At 39.8% G+C, this 26,738-nt stretch overlaps 1 protein-coding gene across 3 annotated transcripts in view; it reads left to right on the forward strand.

The window, feature by feature from the left end:
• The window catches only part of opcml (opioid binding protein/cell adhesion molecule-like), a 445,347-nt gene that overhangs the window by 256,039 nt on the left and 162,570 nt on the right, over positions 1–26,738 (forward strand). Inside the window, exon 1 of one of the 3 annotated variants that reach the window (XM_080307427.1) lies at positions 6,813–7,913. The exons of the other annotated variants lie outside the window; for them this stretch is intronic. Within the exon in view, the coding sequence (XP_080163553.1) occupies positions 7,891–7,913 (23 nt within the window). The 5' untranslated portion in view covers positions 6,813–7,890. Of the gene's footprint in view, positions 1–6,812; positions 7,914–26,738 lie in introns of those variants that run through there. 3 annotated transcript variants of the gene reach the window in all.

The following is a 26,738-nucleotide window of genomic DNA, read 5'->3' on the forward strand; positions in this document are numbered from 1 at the left end:
TTGTTAACACTGAATACTAAATCATTCAGTTTATTTATTTCTGAGTCTGGGTACTACTGAACAGGTAGAGACACATGGTGCAAGGACAGCAACAAATTAATATAAACATTGCCTGCCACTAGGTTATTTGGAAGGGAGAATTTTTTATTATAAAATGGCTATAAAGTAAGAAATTATCATGGATGATATTTAATAACATATGAAAAACCTGTTAAAGCAAACTTAAAAAGTGTGTGACTATTATCTGGAAACAACTGCACTCAGAAAAATAAAGGTGCTAACTGGAACCAAAAGTGGTTCTTTCTCTCTGATGCCATAGAAGAACCTTTTTTGGTGCCACAAAGAACCTTTCAAACAATGGTTCTTTGAAGAACCATTTCTTTCAGTGGTTCATTGAAGAACCTTTAAAGGTGCTCCAAAGAACCATCAAGAAATGGTTCTTTGGGGCACCTTTAATGATTTTTCAAAGAACCTTTTTAAAAATGGTTCTTTAAAGAATCATTTTTAAAAAGGTCCTTCAAATGGTTCTTTAAAAGAACCATTTTAAAGAACCTTTTTTTGAGTGGTTCTTTAAAAAACCATTTTAAATCTTTCAAAATAAAATGCATCATAAATTGAATTTGAGTAGGGTAAAATAAATACAAGCACAGCATAGACATATATTAATGGTTTATTGTCATTTTGTAGTTACCAAAAGACAAAAAGGCATTTTAACCCTCAGCACAACATCACTACTAATACATGTCACATATTAGTGTTTTAAACAGTAATATTTAAACATATTTGCTATACTATATATATATATATATATATATATATATATATATATACAGATAACACAACAAATAATACATGTATTGTTTAATTAATAAAACATCAGAAAGTGATAAAACCTGGCTGGACAGCGCCATTCCCGATGCGGCTATCGATCTAGCAGGCCGCACCGCCTATCGAGCCGACAGGTCTGCGGACTCGGGTAAGAAGACTGGCGGGGGGCTGTGCATCTATATTAACAACCTTTGGTGCACGAACGTCACGGTAACGGAAAGACTGTGCAGTACAGAGGTAGAACTGTTGGTGTTAAAGTGCCGTCCATTCTATCTCCCTCGGGAATTTTCTGCCGTTTACATTTGCGCTGTTTACATTCCACCAGATGCTAATGCTAAGCTAGCGTTAGCACAATTGAGCAGCAGCATCAATAACAGCCTGGTAGCACACCCGGACAGTGTCTTTATTGCGGCTGGGGATTTTAACCACGCGGACCTGAAATCTGTACTTCACAATTTCCACCGTAATGTGAAGCGTGCTACCAGAGGAGATAGAACGTTGGACCAGGTGTACACCAACATGGCGAATGCGTACAGAGCCCAGGCTTATCCCCACCTGGGTCTGTCAGACCATCTCTCCCTTCTGCTACACCCAATATACACACAAAAGATCAAGAGCACTGGGATTACAACCAAAACCGTGAGAACATGGCCGCAGGATGCTATTCCGATGCTTCAGGACTGTTTCCACTGCACAGACTGGGATGTATTCAAGGTGCAGGACACTGACAATCGTGTCGCATTGGACAGTTACACCTCCACTGTCTTGGACTACATCTGTTTCTGTGTGGACAATGTAACAACTTGGAAACGATTCCGTGTGTTCCCTAATAATCCACCCTGGATGACACACGGAGTTCAACAACTTATTCGAACAAGGAACAACGCTTTCAAATCCGGGGACCAGGAGGCATACAGTGCTGCCAGGGCCAACCTGAGAAGAGGCATCAAGACTGCCAAGCAGCAGCACAGGAGGCGTATCGAGGCCAGGTTTGAGAACAACACAAACCCAAGGCAGGTCTGGGAGGGCATCAGGGCTATCACGGACTACAAAAGAAGAACACCATCACCCTCAGCCGACAGTTCTACTCTGGCTGAGGATCTAAATCTCTTTTATGCCCGTTTTGATAGGGAGAACACCGACCCTGTCCTGTCCCCTCTCCCCTCAACTGACCCTGCTCCGGTCCTGAGCACTCATGAGCTGAGGCGTGTGTTCCGGAGCATTAACACCAGGAAGGCGGCCGGGCCGGATGGAGTGCTGGGCCGGGTGCTAAAAGACTGTGCTGCGGACCTGGCGGACGTCTTCACCTCTATATATAACACCTCGCTGTCCTGTTCACTGGTACCATCCTGTTTCAAAGCAGCAACCATCGTTCCCATCCCAAAACAGTCAAATGTCACATGTCTGAACGATTTCAGACCTGTGGCACTCACCCCCATTCCCGCCAAATGCCTGGAGAGACTGGTCATTAAACACATCAGAGCTGCTTTTCCACCATCCCTGGACTCGCACCAGTTTGCATACAGGGAGAACCGGTCAACCGAGGATGCGATCGCCACAGTGCTGCACACATTACTGAAGCACTTGGAACACAGGAACACCTATGCACGGCTCCTCTTTGTAGACTACAGCTCGGCTTTTAATACCATCCGGCCATACAAACTCCGTCCCAAACTCCACCAACTGGGACTTAACTCCTCTCTGTGCAACTGGATTGTGGACTTCCTCACTAACCGTAGACAGAGTGTCAGAGTGGGTAAGAACACCTCTTCCACCCTTGTGGTCAACACCGGTGCCCCTCAGGGGTGTGTTCTGAGCCCTCTGCTATACACTCTCTTCACCCATGACTGTATTTCCTCCTGCGCGTCCAATCTCATTGTTAAGTTTGCCGATGACACTACAGTGCTCGGACTTATATCCAACAATGATGAGACAAACTATAGGACAGAGGTGCAACAACTAGAGTCATGGTGCCACGACAATAACTTGGTCTTAAACACCAAAAAGACCAAGGAGATCATTGTAGATTTCCGGAAGAGGGGTCATAACAACCATCTGCCTCTCTTCATTGGCAGTGAGGCGGTGGAGAGTGTGAGCAGTTTTAAATTCTTGGGGGTAACTGTGACCGAGGACCTGTCCTGGGGCAACCATATCACCTCAGTTGCACGGAAGGCCCAACAGCGCCTCTACTACCTGAGGAGACTGCGGAGCGCACACATTCCCAGATCTCTGATGTTGAACTTCTACAACTGTGCCATCAGCAGCGTTCTGACGTATGGATTTCTAGTGTGGTTCCCCAGCTGCACCAAGGCCGATCAGCAAGCACTCCAGCGGGTGGTGAAAGAAGCTGGCAGAATTATTGGAACAAGTCTGCCAGAGATCAGTAATATCTTCCCCACTCGCTGTCTGAGGAGGGTGCACAGTATCCTGCGGGACCAACATCACCCTGCGCGCCACCTTTTCCATCTGCTGCCCTCAGGGAGAAGGTACAGGTCTATACAGGCCAGAACATCCAGACTGGCCAACAGCCTGTATCCACAGGCTGTGAGGCTCCTGAACTCTCTGCCCCCCTCTCACGGACAATAACCATATCCAACTTCTTAATAGCAATGAACTGGTCTGCATTGGTGCATCATATCTTTATTCTCTTCCCCCTCCTGCCCCCCCCCCCCCTCTTTCTTAAATAGATAACTATCATATCTGATATCATATCTCACAGTACAATAATATTGAATGGGTTGCATTGTTGTATTTTGTCATGTTTCTCAGGTCTTTGTCTGAATTTCTACGAACATTATTGCTAAGGATTGTCTTATTGCATTGGAGTCACACTGGGTTAAATATGTACACTTGGGTTTTAAGGGGTATTTATTATTTTCTTCTTTTTTTTGGGTTGTATGGAAGCCCCAAACGCAATTTCATTGTTCTTGACAATGACAATAAATAAATAAATACTAAATACTAATACTAAATAAACACATTAGAAATAGCAATAGCTTCATAACAGACCAATAAATCAACACAATTTCATCAGCAGATGTTTGCATGTTCAGTAAAAATATTTCAACAACAAGTTTATGATTACAATGATCAATGAACTTCAGCCTTACGCTATGTAATGTACGTTTCATGTTGTACTCATGGTCCTTTGTTAGTCCAGTTTAGGATAATGTCTCTGACGTATGTTTCATATCAAACATATGTCATATCAAAACAAGCCCACACCTGCAGTTTTTCACTGGTGTTTCCTGTCAGCTGGTCAACCTCACTCAGGTGGACATCCATATCAGCCAACCAAATGACAAGTTCCTCCCTTTGTGCTTCAAATCCCTCCCACTCTGAGACAAGGAGCTGAAAGAGAGAGAAAAGAGTCAATTATAAAGAAGAGAGAAAAGTGAAACCCTCCTCAGAAGGTCTGACTCGCATACCTGCAATTGACCTGTGATGGACTGCAGTTTGGCGTTCACGTCATCCCTCGTCGATGCCAACAGCCGAGTCTGCAGGGTGCCCTGGAAGAGCTGAGTTAATGTTCGACTCCTCCTGGTCAGGCTCTCCAGCTGGATGATCCGAGGTCTCCCCTCTCACCGCTGCCTCTGAACACAGAAACACAAATTGCATCTGGAGCAGGAGGTGCAGATTTTTTTTGCTATTCTTTTCTAAATCCAGGCTAGATCACGTGGAGGTATTTGGAAAACTTTTTTGGCCAGTGGAGGACTGTTGTCTTGCAGAAAGTCAAATCAAACATATGCGATACACAATCAATTCACAAGAACACATTATAAAAAATAAGTCCAGTTCTTGCCTGATTTCAAGTGAATTCTGCATCAAAACAGGGTGACAGAAGTAAAACGAGTGCACAAAGCCTCACTTTGTACAAGCCTGCTATTACAGTTCTCCTCCATGCAGACGACTTTCCTGTTTTCAAGGCACAACTTGCATCTGCTGTACGAATCTTATGGATACACACTAAATGAAACAATAGTGTGCATGACTCCAGATTCTGAGCCCTCATCCTAATAGGGTTCCAACATAGCAACAGCAATAAAGCAAATGTTGAGGCTTCAAAATACAAAGTCCATAAATCAATGGCTGACATGGGTTTTATCATAAAGGTGATAAATATACAGATTTCAGTCTGTCTTAGAGATTTGATGTTCATTTACCTGCAGATGCACTATACGTGCCTGCTCCATGGTTTTTCCACAACATTTTGCACATCACTATTAAATACAGGAAGTAGGTGAACTAAAACAAGTCATCGTTCTTTGTGAGAGGACCATATTAATGAAACAAACCTCAATGACATCATAGGGATCCCTACAGATGCTCCTGCTGCTTCTCTTCCTGCTCATCCTAAGCTTCCTTCTCCTTGTCCTCGCCTTCCATCCAATTGCAATTCAACCTAATTGTGTTTCTCCCCCTCCTCTTCCTCATTTTGTTGGAGCTGTGAACACAATGTGAATCTGGATTAATTTGTGCAAACAATTAAAATCTACAGCTTTTTGGTCAGAGGTGCTCTTGTGATTTAAGCCGGGTAGAGTAGATTTATGTGTTGATGGTGCCTGCTTCAGCTCTGGCTGCTGAGTGATATTTACACCCTGGCTGGATTACAAACTTTAACCATGTGCTGAACTTTGGCCCAGCGTTGATACCTCTTGTTAGTATAACGACCTCTTCTTAGCTTGTATGTATGATGTATGATGGTGGATAAATGAAATATACAAAAAAATTAACTATATTACAAAAGAACATCTATCTTGGAAACATCAAATGACCGGAGCATAACTTGTCAACTAGTCCAAAACTAAGTTATGCAGGAACAGTCAAAGACACACCTTCTCATGTCACATTTCTATTCATTTCTATATAATTCGATTAGACAATAAAGAGTCATTTAATCTAATTATTCATTCAAAACTCTTATGCATAGCTGTATTTTATACAGCTCATGCAGAATTAAAAGTACAGGTTCATGTGAGTATTTAATGTACGGCTCAGATCTACAGAATTTCAGAGTTTCTAGAGCAGACACAGAGCTCACGTCACAACAGGCTTCAGGCGCCATTTTAGTGACTTTAACAATATATTAAATTTTAATTTCAGTCTAGCTGACATTAGGTTGTGTACGCAGCATGCAATTGAACCACGTATTTTAGAAGCCAAAGGTTCAAATTAGCTAAGAGCACCTTCACTTAATTATAACAGTGGTTTTGTTAAGAAATCAGTTGGATACTAAATTGCGCTGACGTCAACGGCTAACGTATCTAGCTAATTGCTACTGTTAGCACAACATCAACAGCAAGCTACAATGACGAGTAACAAAAACAAAACCGTAATAAGGTTTTAATGAAAATGTTTTACCTTTTCTAACAGTCCCAGAATCCACAGCTTCAAAGTCCAGCAGGTACTGAAGACTGTTATCCGTGTCGCTGTCACCGTCCGTGAGTTTTTTTCCCGAAAGGTCAAGGCCCGCCGCTTGCGCACTCTGTCTGCGCATGCGCATCCCAACGACCGACCCCCTCCGTCTGCTCCCGGGAGGTTACAGTATGACGTGTTCTGACGTCACTCTCTCTCTCCCTGTCATTTATTTGGCTCGAAACACATATCAACAAATTGCTCAGTGATGAACAACTACTCAGATCATTTACCTAAGCAGTGCGCTTTGTCAAAACGAAGTGTGTTCATTACACTGACATTCTGTTCTGCAATTGTTATTTACTTGTATCTTATAATTTGACTTTACATACTGCTGGGTGGTTTGTAAAGTTTACAATAACTAGTGTTATCATTATGCTATATTTTCAAAAATATATAATAATCTCAAAAGTAATGCCTTGGAGTAGAAAATAGTAATGCTTTATTAAAATTTAAAACTAAAGTACAGTATTTGAATGTGTGTATTGTGTCTACTGTCTGTTAACTCACCATATTCATAATGGGTTAGCGGGGTTAGGGGTGCGTGTGTGTTTGGGGGGGGGGGGGGGGGGTGTTAGGGTCTATAGGCTTTGGCCCCCACCCCTGCCACCAGTATATTTTTAAGCAAATATTTCTAATTTTTCTTTGAATATTCAGTTTCCTACCATCTTCTCTTAAAGGGTAATTGCCAGGTATCCTGCCCTCCCCCTTCGCACACACATGCACACAAAGAAAACACACAGTATAATTCACAGCCTCGTTATAGTGAATACATATTTATGCCATTTACACCATCAAGCTTAGATTGCTAAGGATGAAGAACCTTTTGTTCTTTAAAGAACCATTTGTAATAGCTGAAGAACCATCCACAAAATAAAAAGGTTCTTTGATGTATGATGGTTCTTTAAAGAACCATGAAGACATCTGAAGAACCATTTAAGAACCATAATTTTTCTGAGTGTGTGGTAGATTCTGTGTGATTAGCAGGAAACAGAGCTGCAAAATGCAAAACTGCCTGTTTCTATTTAATAGCATATTAATAACCTTTTAAAACACACTTAACGAATAGTAATGACTACCAAATCAAAATCAAATCAAATCAAATCACTTTTATTGTCACATCACATGTGCAGGCACACTGGCACAGCACATGCGAGTGAAATTCTTGTGTGCGAGCCCCACAAGCAACAGAGATGTGCAAACCCAACAACACAAACGAGCAAAATACAAGAATGGCCAACCTGAAACTAATAAATATATGTACAATATATAATAGTGTATGCATTTCTGGATGTGTATACTAAATATTTTCCTACGTGTGTGTGTGTGTGTGTGTGTGTGTATACACATTTTTACAAATTAAATAGTAAAAAAAAAAAAAAATAATAATAATAATAATAATAATAAAATATATAAAATATACAGAGTTGAATATGTGCAAAACAAGTGGCATTTATATACAGTGTGGAGTGCATAATGTTGAAGTTCCAGTAGTGAAGCTGAGGTGTCTATGACGTGTTCAGCAGTCTGATGGCCTGGTGGAAGAAGCTGTCTCTCAGTCTGCTGGTACGGGACCGGATGCTGCAGAACCTCCTTCCTGATGGAAGCAGTCTGAACAGTTTATGGCTGGGGTGACTGGAGTCCTTGATGATCCTCCCCGCTTTCCTCAGGTAGCGCTTCCTGTAGATGAAAGTGTTTCCTGTAGGAAACACTTGTAGTAGTTTCTGTGTAATAAGCAGGAATATAATACTATGGTCATGGCAGCTGATTAAAACAAGCTTCGGGAAGTCTGTAATGAACTGGAAACACTTATGTAAAATCTTAATAATTAGGTTTAAAAGAGTAATACATATGAATACATTAGATTTGCACAGGAGTATAGAGCACCCTATTTCACAGCATATTTTATACATGGATGTCCTGTCCAGAACACAAAATAAGATGCCATCCATGTTCTCCTGCTTGTCCAATTCAGGGTTGTGGGGGGGCGCAACAACATCGTTCTTCACTGCCTTCATCATTGATTGACCCCCTAACCATCCAAAGATCCAACCTCTCCTGCAGCAGGTAGCAAGCCATCTGCTTGCATACTGAAAATGGTTAAGTTTTAAAAGAAAAACAATGTTAAAGCAACCATAATTTATTTGGCAGTTCCTTGAGCAACAATTTACAGATACAGACTGTCCTATTGATAAAATGCACCATTATAATTTGTGTATAAAGTAAAATAATGAATTCATCTTTTTCCTTTTCTGCCCGAAACAACATATTGGAATATTTAATGTTTATCAATAGAAATAAACCACTACAAAATTTGCTGGTGGTGGTGGAAATAATAAGGGTATTTCATGACTTTCTTACTTTAACGCAACCTTAGTTTTTAGAACTACTCTAAGTATTATTAGTAGTGCTGTCAGCGTACATTTTGTTAAAATAACGTTAAAGCCATAACCGCATTAAAGCGGCAAATATCCGTTAGCGAGCTATTGTGGATCACCCCGTGCGTGGAGCTGGACGGCACTAACGCGTTAACCGTGATAACGCGAGTTTGCTTTAATAGGCTATTAATATGCTATTAGGTAGAAACAAAGTTTTGCATTTTGCAGCTCTGTTTCATGCTCATTACACAGAAACTATCACAGGTAATTGAGTGGTAATAACTTTGTTCTTTACCCCTATTTACCCCATTATTACATTCTTGTTTCTTCCTTGCTACCATACTATTACCACTTCATTTCCAAGCTATCTTCCCACATTGTTGCCCCCAGTTTTGGGCCCTTATTATCCAATTACATAAATTTCATATTACTCAACTATAACCACTGTTGCTACCATGATATTAATTAGCTATTACATGGTTATTAATTTGGTAATTGCATTGTAATAATGTAAAAATTACCACATTAATAACATATAAATAACCTGTTATTGACCTGTCTCCATTGTTACCATACTATTACTCCTTTATTGTCGAGCTGTAATAGAAAGTGCTTCAAAAATAACCCAAAAACCTGAAGAGACATATCACCCAAATGTAAGAGAGCAATGCAACAACAAGTCACATAAATATATATCACAAATATAAGTTAAAAAACAGTTATGTATACCAGAAGCTGGTATAAAATGAGCCACAGAATAAACGTCAATAACTCCCAACCCTGCTCTTTTTTCTGGCTAAATAGTATACTGGTAAATATAGTATTTTTTATGTATTATTTCTCCATAATCTTATCTAGTCTTATTCATAGTGTTATTCATTGTTTAATCCATAACTCTGTAGTTGTTAAAGCTGGCTGTGTGGCAATGAGAATTAAATTCAAATGCGAGTCTGACAAACAATGGAGAAAATACCAAAAAGGCAACTTCATTGCTGAATTTGACTTTAACTTGAGTATAATATACTTTGTAGAGGTACAGGGGGTGTGTTTGTTCTGATTTAAGATTCTCTTGGAACCTCACAAACGACGGATCCCCTCCAACCTCCAAACACCACAGTCTGTTTCAGAGAGGGCTGCAAGGCTACATAACAATCAGTCCCACAATTAACTGGCCAAAGAACCCAAACAGTCTATTGTATGACTAGTTCAGCTGGCGTAACTCATAAAAGAGCCTTAGTTTTAATTTTCTCTGACTTGGGAGAGAGCATGAGGAGAACAGTCCATGTCACTTACCCCAGGGGAACATTTAGGATGCCTGGCATCAGACACTGATGAAGCCACAGATTCTTGCAGAGGTGAGTAGCATCGATGGTGAGAGTGCCACTTTCTCCTCGAAGAGGATGCAAACGTGATAGAGGGTTTAGTGGTGGGAAGTGATATTCAATTTAATTTAGTTAACTTTTATTTATGTAGCACCAAAAACACAACAACAGTCACTTCAAGGTGCTTAGTATTGTAAGGTAAAGACCCTACAATAATACGGAGAAAACCTATCAGACTATCAGACCCCCTATGAGCAAGCACTTTGGCAACAGTGGGAAGGAAAACTCCCTTTTCAACAGGAAGAACCATGCTCCAGGAGGAGCAGCCATTTGCCACGACTGGTTGGGGATGAGGGAAGGAACAAAATACATGCTGTGTAAGAGAGCCAGAGATGAATAATAACTCATAATTAAATACAGAGTGATGTATTTATTTCAATTCAGTTCAGTTGTATTTATATAGTGCCAATTCATAACGGTTGCCTCAAGGTATTTCCCAAATGTTTCAACTAACATTTTTTATTTCATGCTTATTACAGTATAAAGCAGTTCAATTCAGTTCAACTGAACTGAACTGAATTCAATTATTTCTGGATGTGAAAAATGCATTGCAACTTTCTAACCTGCTGTTCTCAGATGGTTTTATCAGTGCCCCAGGGTATGAATCCATTCAACTTTATCAAAACTGTAGAGTGACACCCCATTAGTTTCCCTCGTGGGGGTCATTAAAGTTTCATCTATGCTAATCTAACCACTTGGTGGCATTTAATGAGAATAAAAAAAAAGTTAAATGGTGTGGCTGTATGACCTTTCTATGGCAAGATGTATATATGGATACAGCTGGCAGAAAGATTTTGTAACACTTTAGTATTATAAGCCCCATCTTGAGAAGGTTAGAAAAGAATGGTTTAACATATCAAATGTTTTGAGGCTAAGTTCAACTCAATTCAATTCAGTTTTATTTATACAGCACCAAATTACAACAACAGTTTCCTCAGTGCACTTTATATTGAAAGCTAAAGATCCTTCAATAACACTAACAAAGCCCAACAATCATATGCCCCCCTTTCAGTAAGTGCTTTGGCTGCAGTGGGAAGGAAAAACTCAACTTTAGTAGAATAAGGTTCAGGGAGGGGCACCCATCTGCTGTGAACAGTTGGGGGTGAAGGAAGGACAAAGACACACTGTGGATGAGAGTGTCAGAAATTAATAATAACTAATGATTAAATGCAGAGTGGTGTATAGACACAGAGAGTGAATAAGGTGAATGAAAAAGAAACAGTGCATCATTGGAAGTGCAGAATTCAGGGTTATTTTATGCATATGACATTTTTATTTTATTTTAATTTATTTATTTTTTCATTTTTTATTGTTTTTTTAACTTTATTGCTATGTCTGGTTTTATTACTATGTGCATATTAGTATTGTACAGCACTTTGGTCTACCAGGTGTGTTTTTAAAGTGCTATATAAATAAATAAATGATGATGATGATGATGATGATGATGATATGTCTTAAGCCTAACCTTAAAAGTAGAGAGGGTATGTGTCCCCCAAATACAAGCTGGGAGCTGGTTCCCTACATCTGGAAGCTAAAGGTTCTGCTCCCCATTCTTCTTTTAAACAGCCTAGGAAACACAAATAAACCTGCAGTCTGAATGGGAAGTGTTCTTGTGGAGACAAAAGACCCAGCATGACCCAGATGCTCCTGATAACTTTTATTTTGTTAACAGTGTTTCACTGTTTTGCACTTTCACTCTCGCACTCCTGCACTTTGCAGTTCTTAGGGCTCTGTGCTCTCTCCCTCTATTGCTACTGAAAAAGAGAATACATGATTAGATGATGCTCACCAGCTGCGAAAACCAGCCTCCCCAGACGCCATACCCTCAATCTGCTGCTCCAGTCCTCCCCTGCACCCGGGTCACCAACCACACCCCCACAGTTCTATTGGGTTGATATGGTATTATAATGTCATTAAGATGAGATGGAGTCTGATTATTCAAGACCATGTATGTGATGATTCAATTTAATTCAATTTTATTTATATAGCGCCAAATCACAACAGTCACCTCAAGGCGTTTTATATTGCACAGTAGATCGTACAATAATAGATACAGAGAAAAACCCAACAATCATATGACCCCCTATGAACAAGCACTTTGGCGACAGTGGGAAGGAAAAACTCCCTTTTACCAGGAAGAAACCTCTGGCAGAACCAGGCTCAGGGAGGGGCGGTCATCTGCAGATGAGATGAGATGAGAGATGAGAAGGTTTTCAAATTTGATTCTGTATATAACATGGAGCCAATAAAAAAAAATGCCAATATAAGAGAAATATGCTCTCTCTTTCTAGTCCCTGTCAGTAATCTTGAACATTACACAATACATTTTGGATTGAGAAGGCTTTTCAGGGAGTTTTTAGGACATCCTGACACTAATGAATTACAGTAGTCCAGTCTAGAAGTAATGAATACATGAAATAGTACTTTAGGATCACTCTGAGATAGTATATTTCTAATTTTAGAGATACTGCACAAACACACAAAAAATAGATAGTCCTACATATTTGTTTAATATGCACATTGAAGGACATATCTTGGTTTAAAAAAAAAAAAAATACTCCAAGATTCCTCACAGTGTTACCGGAGGCCAAGGTAATGCCAGAGTAGGCATCTGGTTAGATACCATATTTCTAAGATTTTTAGGGCTGAGATACCTCAATTTTATTTGAATTTAGAAGCAGAACATTTGAGGTCATTTTTCTCTTTATGTCTTTGTGTCTTTAAGACATTCCTGTAGTTTATGTAATTGGTGTGTTATACAGGCTTCCCTTAGGCAGTATTATTAGAAGGCATAGCATACATTTTCACTGCTATGCAGATGACACCCAAATCTATCCATGAAGCCAGATAATTGCTTCCCTTAGGCAACAGAATTGGTCCAAGCACGGAAGCTTGTAGAACTCTATAATTAACTTGAAGGCTTGTCTTGTGGCTCAAACCCAAACCCTTAACAAAAGGTGCATAATTTTACAGTACAAATAGCTGTTTAGAACATATATTACTCCTGTAAAACTACAATGTTTTAATCTCAATATGTCTGTATCAAGTGCAGTAAAGAGAAGGGAACCATATTTCATTGTATGTGGGAATGTAAGGTATTGCAAACCTTCTTGACCTAATTTAAAGTTAATAGAACATGTTAGTCGATGCAAAATTGTGCATTTTCCACATTCTCCCTGAACAGTTCATACTCCATGGAAAGAAAAGAAAGCTGTTAAACTTCTGCATGTTACATGCCAAATACATTATTTATTTAAGATGGAAGGATATACATGGACCCCGAATCAATGGATCAAAGAAATGACGTGTAATCTTGCAATGGAAAAGTTGACATTCTTGGCTAAAGAAAAGATTGAAGACTTCTACTGGATCAGGAAACCCTTTTTACAATTTATAACGGATTTGTTTGTACAGAGAATTATGTTGTAACTGATATACATATGTGCTGAGAATATGACACTTTTGGGTGGGTTGGGGTTTTCAGGGTGGGAGGGGTTTTATAAGTTGAAGGCCTAATAAAATGTTCAGAAAAAAAAGAAAGCTCAACACGTTTGTCATTGTCCAGTCTCCACAAGGATTACAAAATGTCCAAACAAATAATAGTCCATTTTTAAATCTTAACTGAAAAAGGCTCACCACTCCCCATCAGGCTGTCTTCACACAAACTTGGACACAGGAACAGTTTGAAAAAAAAAACCCACCACCACCAACAACAACAGCAACAGTAGGGGCCAGGTTTCACTAACTGGAAATTGGAGACTGGAGACACAGACACAACAAAGCCAAAATGGTAGGTCACACAGCATTAACTGAGGGACCAAAGCAGTACCCCTTTTCTAACAGAAACCTCCTGGCAATGTAGTCAGGGTGCTTACAACACAACATAGTCTTGTTGAGAATGGCAGACCGAGGCACACATTTGGGGTTTGGTGGCGATCACTCAGCCGCTTTTTGTGCTCCTTTGTCCTTAACAAGTTTGAACATGTGGCTCTTCTGACATGGTGGCTTTGACGGAAGTAATGCTGAATAGAAGGAACAGTTTGCTCACCTTCACCTTCCGGGAAGAGTGTAGGTTGATAGCTTAGTGATGCTCAAAGGGAGATAGGCCCGTAAAATTTTGGATGTGCTTGACCTGCATCAGCTGAGAGCTCCATGTTCACTGAATAGAGAAGACAATGCACTGAAGAGCGCTTTTCAGCTCCTGGTTTGCATGTACAGTCAGGAATGCCAGATTCTTGTGATCCATTCAGACTATAAAAGGCTGTTCTGAGCCCTCTACCCAATGCCTCCACTCTTCCAGTGCCAGCTTGATGGCACAACGTTGTAATTTTTCTCTGTAGGTGAGGCACATAGATGCATTTGACTATCATCTTGCTTGGAGGGTACTGCCAAAAGTCCTAGAACAGAGGTGTCTGATTCAGGAGTTTCACATTTTTCTCCTTTTACATCCATTTCCTCCAGGAGGTGCTAAATTACCAGGCAGATGCATTTCTGATGTTCCTGGAGAGACTGGGAAAAAAAATCAGGATGTCATCAATTTATACAAAAATGAAGTGATTAATGAAATCTTGTGACACATTGTTAATGAGGGCCTCAAAAACTTACCAAGCATTGGCCAAGCAGCCTACAAGGCATTACCAAGTAGGGCTGCTCAGTTAATCAGATTTTAATCTAAATTACGATCTGGGCTTTCAACGATCATTAAAAATGACTGAGCCGATTATTAGCACCTCCCTCGTGCTTTACTCTCACGCTGCTCTGTGTGGCAAATCGAGCGCACCTCTCTGCATTTCGAACACACGTCACAACAATTAAGAGGACCCGAGGGAAGCTCGGAAAGCTTGGAAAGCTAAGCAGAAGTTATTTGGAGAGGAGAGGATAATGGCTGCTGAAGAAAGAATGCCGTTGGTTGAAAAGAGAGGTAAAACGACTTTAGGGATGGGTACCGGTATGGCACTGGTTCTGACATAAACGGTAGTAACCACACCGAAAAACAGCGCACATTTCGGTGCTTTATTTCGGTGCTTTTTTTTTTCTTGAGATGTCATACACTTTCCAAGGATAGTAGGCGGGCCCAGGTACGTACGTTGTTTTAGAGCAGAGCTACAGATTAAAAATGCCCACGGCGAGCAGTCAAAAGTCTGGCTGTACTTACTTCACAGCAAAAGATGCAAACTCAGCAGCCTGCAACAAGTGCTTTAAGGTGATACTGTGCAAAGGCTGTAAAACCTCGAATCTGATGAAACACCTGGCGACGCATAGCGTTTTTTTAAAAGCCGAGAAATGCACCGTATTTGATAGCTTGCTGCAAGACCTCACACATCTACACTGTTAGCCTTTGCAGTAATTTCCATAGCTTAGTAGTGCAAAATCAACAGTAAAAAACTCTAAAGGATGTTAGCAGTTTAGTACTGTAATTTGCATGTAATTGTGGGAAAATTCCATGAGATTACATTATTTTTACGGTAACTCACCGTACTCATGGAAACAGCTGTAAAATACAGCAAATGTAACAATTGGTGATGTTACTGAGATTATACTATTACACCATCCGGATTTCTGTTGTTTTCTACTGTAGATCTAAGAGTATTTACTTAAATCCTCATTCAGAGTGTATTACTATAAAATGTGATTCACTGTGAAAGTAGTATAACATATAAACTACAATATACAGCATCATTTTTAACTTAAGGAGTAAGTTGCAGCCACACTAAAATTTAATTCTTTGAACTGAATGGAACCTCATATATTAATAAATGTATTTGTTTAGTCAAACAATGTGAAACATTAGTAATACTATTAATTAATAGTATACTTGTAAGGTTAGTATTGTGATAGAGTCGAGTATATTTTAATTATACTCTTGTAGACATTATGACATTATGCTAGTACAATTATGGTGAACAAAAAGTACATCTAAAAGTTAATTTCAAGATTACTTTTATGTACTAAAACGGGGGCCAATATAGTCCCAAGAAGCATTATTAATATATGTACTAGGTAAGGTATACTTGGGAAATATAATTGAAGTATACTTATAAGTATACTTATTTTTTGTATGGCCAGCAACAAAAACTAATGGCTACATTTAGAGTAATGTTTAAAAATGACTTAATTTAGCAGGGTGTTCCTTTTTTCTCTTCTTATTCTTTCTGGACCTTCATTTGTTTTGTATAAGGTGGTACTTTTTAAGACACCTCTGCCTAACTACAGTGAACTAACCTAATAATATGCTCTGGTCGTCATTTTACACAAGTTAAGGTGTCACATCCATGAAACCTACACCACTAACCAGCATCAGTCCTACAACTTCACTCTCAAAATTAATAAATTCTGGGACAAGCAGAAACTGTATTTTTAGCGGTGCATTTTGTTGCAGGCCAGACTGCTATTAAATGCACTCTCCTAAACAAATAATTACTTTGTAGCACCACTTCGTCTTGGTTCAGAAGAGATGTCCTGGATATACGTGATAATGTAACACATTATCACAGTTTAGCGCGTTGGGTTGTGTTTTTAAAGCGATTGTTACGTTTTTAAAGCTTTTTAATGCGACAGGTGCGATAGCCGACACCACACCTTCACCTGACGTATAACGTGACGTATGACGCACACGTTGGGTATTCACTTTTAAACAACAATGGGGATAGAAAATATTGCTCGAGGTGGTTAATGCTCCTTTCGCTGGTTGCCAACCACCATTAAATAACAACAAGAAGAAAATATTGATCTGCTTCTCTTAGTTTTGCACGTTTAAGCCGCAATTCAGACTCAAACAAAGCTGCAAAGCAGGAGAACAACATGACCATCAACTATTCTGTGCCACAGATCCAGTTTGCTGCAGCACAGAGTAATGATGAGACCGTTAACATGTGCAACTTAGAAGTAGTCAGAGGTAACTGGATGTTCAATCGGATTAAATGCAAGGTTGATTGGATTATATCTGAAGATCATATGCTATTCGTGATAACTCTGCTAGACTCCAAATTGCTCATCCATGCGGGAGTATCTCAAAATTAAATGAAACCACTTAACACTTTTCCCCTAAAGCAGATTGACATGGGACACATTAAAGATGGATCAGAACCAGCTAATCAGTCTGAAGGTAAGTGTTTTTTTCACTTATTCGAGAGAAGTCCGAAATGCGTTCTTATTACTGTTTGTTTTGACTTTTAAGCTACCCTACCAGGATATTTTCATTCAAATGCTAAGACAAAATGTCAATAGCTATGAATGTGGAGACTCAAAAGACTAGTTAGGTAATAGTTGCCGATGGATTTATGAGACTTAAAAGAAACTGGGACGTTTGCAACAGGTGAATCGGTGAACTACCGAGGTTGCGCCCAAATGCTTAAAGCTGTTAGCTGGTCAGTGTTTTCAGGTGTGCTTGTACTACCTGTACGGTGCGGAGTGCTGACTAAGTCATGTTAAACCCATTAAAGCGTCGAGCTCAAATATCTTTTCATTTTTGTGCACTGCTCTCTTGTCGGCACACATTTTCTGTTTATTCAAGCCTTTTGTGAATAATTTTGATCATGTAAAAACTGGGAATTGGTCCCTATTGACAATACTCTTATTTTTTGCATTGCATATGTCATTCAGGAAAGGTAATTGGTCACTGAACTTTTTGCAACTGTGTATTTCTAAATTTTGTGGCTTCAGTGCACGCAAATTTATATTGTTCAGTTTGCATGTTAAAAGCCTGCCAAGCACCCCAAGGCTGATTATGCTTGGTAAGAAGTCATTTATGAAATAGAGCTGATTAGACCATATTAAAATTTCTGTGTGGCACAGGAGCTTTTCGTAGACACAGGTATCCAGTCTCTGTTTTGTTAGCTCAAATTTCTGTAATTTCCTTTATAAACCAAGGTTGTTGGACATGTGTCTCAGTGAATCCAGCAAAGTAACAATATCAAATTTCACATTACATATTACTGATCAACATAGTAGTCTAGTTACACCAACAGCAAAAATACTGAAGTCAATACTGTAAAGTTTAACAGCAGCACAAACTATAAACTCCAAAATAACCATACAGTTGATTCATCTCCGGTAAATTAACTGGGCTGACTCTTTGTTAGGTGTGTTTAATGGGCAGAATAATTCCCAATTATGTACAATTATAATACGTTAAAACGGACTTATGTACATAAGGCCATTAATAATTAACTGTACATAGATAGCTATTTGCTTTATGACTATCTAGACAGTGTGAAGAAGTATTGAAATTATTTTATGTTGCATAATGACAACATGTTGCCCCTATACATTTAAGGACAAAGTACAATGACCGCCACCTGCTGGATGGTGAGTGCAGAGGGGCGTGTAATTGTTGAGCTGGACAAAGAGAACATCTTTGCTGATGCAATGTCAGTCTTCTTTGGTTCATTCTATGTATTGAACCTGGAATACCAGGAGTCAGTGTGTGCAAGGTTTTTTGTAAGATAAACCCTGAAGAGGGAACAAAATGTACCTCCAAGGTTGGGACAAGCAGACGGACTGGGACCACTGTGAAGCGAAAGGTTGTTCACATTAACCCTCATGTCACAACTTTCCTCCAGTGGCTTACTGAATTTAAGTGGAGAACTTCAAATTAGGTAACTGTTTTTGCCATTTTTAGTGAATTTCTTGTATAATTTAAGTGACCTATGTGTTGTTACCCATGTCTCCACAGATGATCCATGGCCCATGCTTTCTGGACATTTACACAAGACGAGCAACAATGAAGACAAGCTATCTTGCAAGACGCTGTCTCTGTCCAATAGGTTTTTTGAGTGCAACAGTTTTGATTTTTTTTCCTTCTTTTACCCGTTTGTTAAAAATTATTTCAGCTACTTACACTTTAATTGTCACATGTATTGGCTCACCCTACAAATCAATGAACTCAGTCCACAAAGCAAGATCAGGGTTCAGTGCAGGTCAGTCAAGTTCCTTCACACCACACGCTCATCCATGTCCTTGTGGACCCTGTTTTGTGCATTGATTTGGTGGTGTGAGCCAGTATTTTGGACAAAGTGTATATAAAGGCAGAAGTGTGGGGCTTGATATTATATTCATTACAATTCAGTTTATTTGTATGCTGCCAACAAAATAAATGCCAAGGCACTTCACATTATAGGTTTAAGACCCTACAAAATATAACTAAGAAAACCCAACACTTGAGCATATGTTGTCTGCCATGATATGGATATGACATAATATCGTTATTGTTTGTACAACCATCTGAGAAAATAATGGATTACATGGTTTAGTAAAAACAAGTGCTTCCTCAATGAAAATATGTTCTCAGTTCTTGATTTTGGAAATGTGTATTTCAGCAGGGAAAAATCAGAATTGAAATAAAGTGGTGTAAAGCACATGAATTATATTTTGTGTGTGTCTATCTATCCATCCATCCATGCATCCGTCTAGCCATCCAACTTTTTTGGAACCCTGTTACTGTTAACTGAAATTACGGTAAATTACGACCTGTTAAACAGTAAATGACCGCCTGTTGAGACACGGCGTCACGGTATGACGCTGGCAACAGTGACGCCAGTATGTTACCGTAAAGTGGCGATGAAAAGTCTAACGGTGTACTGCTGGTGTGGTGCCTGTTATCGGACCCGGTGTTCTGACAAAAGCCCTACTTTGGCAAAACATCGTTTATGCACATTTCCGCTGTCACAGAGTAATTCCAGCACAAATGTAAGTAGGTATGATGGTTTGTCACTTAACTTTGCCCATCTGAGTATGTTTGTAGCTCACATTCATAAAGCCAGGATGGTTTGCCACTTCATTTTACCTGTTAAAGTATGCTTGTAGGCAACATTCACAAAGGTAGCATGGTTTGGCACAAAATTTTACCCGTCAGAGTATGTTTCTAGCTCTTATTAACAAAGGTAAGACAATTTGCCACTGAATTCGAGCTGTAAAATTATGCTTTTAGCTCATATTAACAAGGGTAGAACGATTTGCCGCTTAATTATAGCTGTTAAAGTATGCTTGTACGTCACATTTAGAAAGCTAGGTTTGGCACTTAATTTTACCCATCAGAGTATGTTTGTAGCTTATATTCACAAAGGTAGGACGGTTCGCCACTGAATTTCGTGTTGTGCGCATGCGTAGAAACAACGGGTAGGATGTTTGTCAGGTGGGATGGATTCCTAGAACACCGGATTTAGCAACATCCCCCAAGAACCCGAAGAGTAGAGTACTGACCCCTAGCCCTGCCAGTGTAGCAGAAATGATGATGGATGATGATGGCAGCAGCAGCCGTTCTTCTCTGCGTGAGTAGCTTAATGTTGTTCGTGTGTAATTTACGTTGAGTAGGCTAACCATGTTATTAGATTAATGCATGTAAGGTGAAATAGCAAACACCGTCGTAGTTACATGCGGCTGTCTTCTTCTGTCTTCGATGGCAGATAGTCCCTTCACCCTGACCAAAAAGGCTAAAATTACCAAAGAAAAAGTGGAACACAGCTAAACATGAGAGGTTTTTGGACAAAGTTTGTGTTTTTCATTCATTAAGCACCGGTTCGAGCACAGTTTAAGCACCGGCACCATTTCAAAAGTACCGGTTTGGCACCGGTATTAGATAAAACCTAAACAATACCCATCCCTAAACGACCTCAGTGGTGTGGAAACATTATGGGTTCGCGGAGTCAGACGTGGATCAAGTAGACATAGTGTGTAAACTTTGCAATGGTGCCGTAGCTGCACCACAGAGCAACACTACAAAGTTCACTAAACATAGATGTTTACATTTTTCATTTATTTCTTATATTGCAAACATTTGCACTGTTATCAGTATTTGCACACTATTTTATATTATTTTTGACAGTCTTTAAAGCCATTATTCAATACATTGTTATTGTTAAATAAATATCGTCAAATAATCGAGATCTTAATTTCAGTGAAAATAATCATGATTACCATTTTTGCCATAATCAAGCAGCCCTATTACCAAGTATTCAAAGTGACCAAGATGTGTTTTGAAAGTGGTTTCCATTCATTTCCCTGCCTTGTTCTGACTAGAAGCATTTTGGAGATCTGTAATTTTGTATAGACCATAAAAGCTTATCCATGGAGAGATGGAGAGAGGTGGATTATGCCAGTTGCAAGGGAGTCAGTGACATACTTTTCCATGGGTTCACAATAAAGTTTTAACAAAATATAGAGACAACAAATGGGCAAAGGTGCTACAGGTAAGAGATCAATAGTACAATCATATGGGCAGTGAAGAGCTAGGACTTTATGGAATAGCATCTGGAGATCATGATAAATCAGGGGAACAGAAGACAAATAAGGCAGTGATTGTTGCAGGAATTATAAGCCTAGGTAGGGAAGAGTTATCAGATAATTTGCCTGCCAGTATCCCCACCTTTACTGGCAGGGATGACCTTTTATCAGCGAAAGAATTTCTCTGTATTTGAGGACACAACATGACCCAAATGAGCTACATCATCTACTCATTTGCCTCCTCCCTGAGCTTACCTTATCTCTTCCAAAAATCTATGTAAAAGTCAGCAACACTTCACTTACCAAATTTTAGGGAAAAGAAACTGTGTGCTTCAAATCCCCACCTTATCACAGTGGAGGGGTTTTTTTGTTCCAGGAATTCCGGTGGCTAAGTTGTCCAGGGGCTTTTGGTCCTGGGTGAGAGACCAGACAAAGAGTGATTCAAAAAGAGCCCAGTGAGAGAAAAGGTAAACCTCGACCACTGTTCATAACTAGCACCATGTTCGCCAATAAGGGCATCCATAAGTGACGACGACTATGTCATCATATAAACAGTTTTTTAAGCAAGCTCATTGGACTGATAAGTCCGGCTCTGTTGGTGGAATGATAAATAGCACTAAATAGCATAAATATATAGCACTTTAAGAAAACCACCAATTTTATCCAACTCACCTGAGAGCACTTTAGGGGTACGCAGTGACCTTTCTGGAGGTTTGGGAGGCAGCAGATTAAATTCCACAGGTGGTAAAGAAAGAGGTGGGTAGAGTAGTAGAGGCAGGACTCAGACACAGGGCTCCAAGTCACTACAGTGGATTTATTTAAAACGAATATCAAACACAGTTCTGAAAAGTCAACACAGTTGTGACTGTCCAGTTTCTTCAATGCTTCCACATTGTCCAAACAGATAACAGTCTACTCCCAAATCTTAACCAGAACCAGTCTCCACACATACCTGGGCACAGGGACAGGCAGGTAAGAATCACTTCTCAAACAGTTCAGAAAACATTGCAAATAGGAGCCGGGCTTCTCTAACTTCCAATGAAGACTGATCCTCTGCTGCTTCCTTTATGAAGCTGCCCAAACGAGATCAACAAGAGCAGGTGCATGATTGTCACTAGTGATGGGATTTCCGGCTCTTTTTAGAGAACCGGCTCTTTCGGCTCAGCTCACTAAAAAGAGCCGGCTCTTTCGGCTCCGAACCGGTTCTTCAGGTAGTTTTGTTGCTTTAATTAATTTATTATTAACAATAATATAAAATTATGCACAAAAGGAATTACTAATGTAAAACAAAAGAAGTGGTTTTATTTATATATGTTTATATATAAATATATGCGGTGGCCCCTAGAGACAAAACACGTACAAACTTCAGAAAAATGTACAAACTCCAAAACACATTTCTAGCATGAACTGAACTTCCAAAACAGAGCTGCCTAGATCACTTAAATTACACAATTGAAAGCATATGTGTATTGTTTGTGTATTTATACACAAGCACTCATATATATTCAAATAATTAAAAAAAAATTTCATTTATCTGTTACTACCACACACCAAATCCGGTCGTTGGTACTTGCTGGCTTGTGTAGCCACTAGGTAACAAAGCTCAACACTGCACCTAGCATCCTGGAGCACTTCTGTTGTATTTTGTACGTGTTTTGGAGTTTGTACATGCTTTGGAGTTTTTACGTGTTTCGGAGTTTTTACGTGTTTTGGAGTTTTTACGTGCTTTGTGTCTAGGGGCCACCGTAAATATACTTTTATTTATTCACTCCACATAAAATGTAATAAATAAATCATACAATACAAAAATCAACTATTCACATTTCAACTTTTAACTATTTAAATTTTCAGCTTTTTCCTTTTAAACAAATTTAAAGTGAAACAACACAAAACACTGCAAACCACAACACAATTAAATATAAATTAAAATATGAAAACAAAAAGAAGATGCATATTCTCTGTCATTTGGGCCTGCGTGAATAAACTTTCTGAATCCTTTATCATCCGCAACTGAAAATAGTTGTGGATGATTACTATAAGATAAGATAAGATAACCTTTATTAGTCCCACACGTGGGAAATTTGTTTTGTCACAGCAGGAAGTGGACAGTGCAAAAGTTATGAGGCAAAAATTAGAATACAATAAGAATAAATACAGTACACAACTGTACAGAATAGAATAAAGTAAAATACTATATACAGTAGAATAAAATAAAATAAATATACAATAAGATAAAAATAGAATACAAATACAAATACTATATACAACTGAGTAAAAATACAACGATGACAGAAAGGATTATTGCACTTAGTATTATTGCACATGTATGGATGTGTGTGCTTGATCAGTTAAAGTCTTTATTATGGAGTCTGACAGCAGTGGGGAGGAAAGACCTGCGAAATCTCTCCGTCCCACACCGTGGGTGCCGCAGTCTCCCACTGAAGGAGCTGCTCAGTGCTGTCACAGTCTGCTGCATGGGGTGGGAGATGTTGTCCATCAGGGATGACAGCTTAGCCGCCGTTCTCCTGTCACTCACCACCTCCACTGGGTCCAGAGGGCATCCTAGAACAGAGCTGGCCCTTCGGATCACCCTGTTCAGTCTCTTCCTGTCCCCAGCAGAGATGCTGCCGCCCCAGCAGACCACGCCATAAAAGATAGCAGAAGCCACAACAGAGTCATAGAATTTCTTCAGGAGTGGGCCCTCCACTCCAAACGACCTGAGTCTCCGCAGCAGGTACAGCCTGCTCTGCCCTTTCCTGTAGAGGGCGTCTGAGTTATGAGTCCAGTCCAGTCTATTGTTCAGATGAACACCAAGGTACCTGTAGCTGTCCACAGCCTCAATGTCCATACCTTGGATGTTCAGTGGTTGCAGTGGAGAATGCTTGTGCCTGCGGAAGTCTACCACCAGTTCCTTGGTTTTACTGGCGTTGATCTGGAGGTAGCTCAGCTGGCACCAGTCCACAATACCTTTCTAATGTGACATTGTTGTCCCTGGCTCTCTTTCTCTCTCTTTCCATCCTGCTCTGTTCCTGTGCTGCTGCCAGTGTAACTATACCGCCCCTCCCCCCTCTTCCCAGCGCAAAGCACAAGGCTCGCCTGCGGAGTGACGCGGAAAAAAAGTGCGAGAGAGAGGGTGAGAGAAAGAAAAAAAAAAAGGAGCCGGCTCGCGTCGTTCACGTCAAAGATCCGGCTTTTCGTTTGGGACTGACACATCACTAATTGTCACCCTGTGTGTGACCTCAAATGCAGGAAACCACTCGGGTCAAGACAATGCCCATTTCAAACACATACTCTCCCTCTCTCTCTCTGTCTCTCTCACACACACACACACCAGGAAATGAAAAAGTAGAGACAGACAAAAACAAAGCGAACAACGTGGCAGGTTGTACAACAAGGACTGAGGGACCATGACAAAATCACAGGGAAAAGCTACAAAATTACAAATTCATCAACTGATTTGAACTAGAGTAAATGAACTATAGGTATGAAAAGAATAAACAGGCAGTGTATCATAAAAAGACCTAGGCCTATTGAAGACTGCCTGAGATTGTGATTACGGTCATCTGATCCAGCCTTAACTATAAGCTTTATCAAAAAGGAATGTTTTAACCCTAATCTTAAAAGTAAAAAAGGCTGTCTTTCTGTGTGTGTGTGTGGGTGTTTTGCACATTTGATTAACTTGATACTTGACTGGTAATTGACTGAGATTCATTTACATATTTAATCAGCAGTGCTACAGTGATGTTTTATTCTCACTATTAACATGCTAATAATATTTAATATGTACAAAAAATGGATTTGTGAGTTTCGGTGAGAAAATGCTGCTTATAATCTATTGTTCAGATCTTGTGCAGGGCTGCAGGTGTTTTTGTTGCTGAGGAAACAGCTGTTCTGCATCAGCTGAATTTACAACAGGATAATTAAGAAGTCATTTATTCCTACTCAGTGGAAGATATTCCTCATTCTCAGTTGCATGTTTCTAAGGTGGTTAAAAATCTATTTGAAGCTGGAGACACAGCAGCAATACAGTAAGACCATCTGTGCTATTTTCCTACTTTCATAATATGTTAATTTTTTGCTAACTGAATTATTATTATTGTCACAGGTTTTTTTTCCTATTTTGAGCCTTAATAGCTTTTCAGTAAGAAAAAAAAGGAAAAACAACAGTACTTTTAAAATGATATAAATACTGCACATACATATACATGCATATACTGGCCTTTGCCAAACTGCCACTGTGTATTTGAACCTGTCTGTGCATACTCCCACCACTGTAATGATAAAGAATCCTTGACATATGTACAGTTATATGTTTCTTAGGTTTAATTGTGACAAGGCATTAGCATCTATTTTGTGCATATATCAGCCCCATGACCTTGATCAGCTCAACACTAAGTGAATAATGATGAATAATTTATGGAAATAATTTGTTGTATGATTAAATCCCTTGTGTTCACATAGCTCTAGCACATAAAGTCCTGCCCTCCCCCTTTGTGAGTGTGGACGCTTCATCTCTTTGCTCTCTAAATGCTTTGCTTCTTTTATTGATTTTTACCGATTTTTATGCTGATTTTTTCCCTTTTTTCCATATGAGCTTACCTGCGATAGCTTCTGGACACTTATAGATCATTAGGACTAAAGTGTTCTTAACAGAAACAGCAACATTTTTATAGTTACCTTATCCTCAGCGCTCCGTGTGTCTGTGGCCTAGACACAGCTGAAGCCTGATTACAGCGTCTGGGCACCGAGCAGCCTCGATAGCCTAGAAAGGTGCTAACCGCTAGGCTAACTAGCAACAAGATGCCTTCCCTCTCCACAGATGACTACCACAGCCTCCTGCAGAAGATTGCAGCACTGGAGACAAAAATTCATCGCTTAGAAGTAGAGATGGACCGATCCGATATTACGTATCGGTATCGGTCCGATACTGACCTAAATTACTGGATCGGATATCGGAGAAAAATAAAAAATGTAATCCGATCCATTAAATATCACGAAAGCACCTCACAAAACTTGCAACACGCCGTAACTCACCTCAGAACGTTAGCACATCGGAGCAGTATGCATCACGTGATAGAGCGGCTGTGGCATGCAGGACCTGTCGGTGGTCTGGATAGCATGTGGAGCTTCGCTAGCAACCCGGCATTTCATCTCCGACAAAGTTATCCCCGAGAGAAGTAAAGCAAGTGTGTAAGTCCATCTCTGAATGTTTGTAAAGCATTCCTGCGTTAAGCTTAACAAACGATATATGGAGCGACTGCCTCTTCTTGCTGCTACTTCAATCATGAAACTGCTTAACGATCAGCTGATCGGCTTTTCTGTCGCCAGTCGTGTCTCTAGTTTGCTTTTGGCCCACTTTGCACCAGAAAGAGGAAACCAGCGGCTGAACAACAGCAGCACGTTTAAGCTTGATCAGCTGTTGTTAGAATGTATTTAATATTACTTTCTACTCGAGGATCTTTTTCTACATAGCTGACGCTGGTAACTGTGCAGGGGCGGATCTAGCAAAGTTTAG

Source organism: Astatotilapia calliptera, chromosome 10, assembly GCF_964374335.1.
Source record: "Astatotilapia calliptera chromosome 10, fAstCal68.1, whole genome shotgun sequence".
Classification (NCBI taxonomy): Eukaryota; Metazoa; Chordata; class Actinopteri; order Cichliformes; family Cichlidae; genus Astatotilapia; species Astatotilapia calliptera.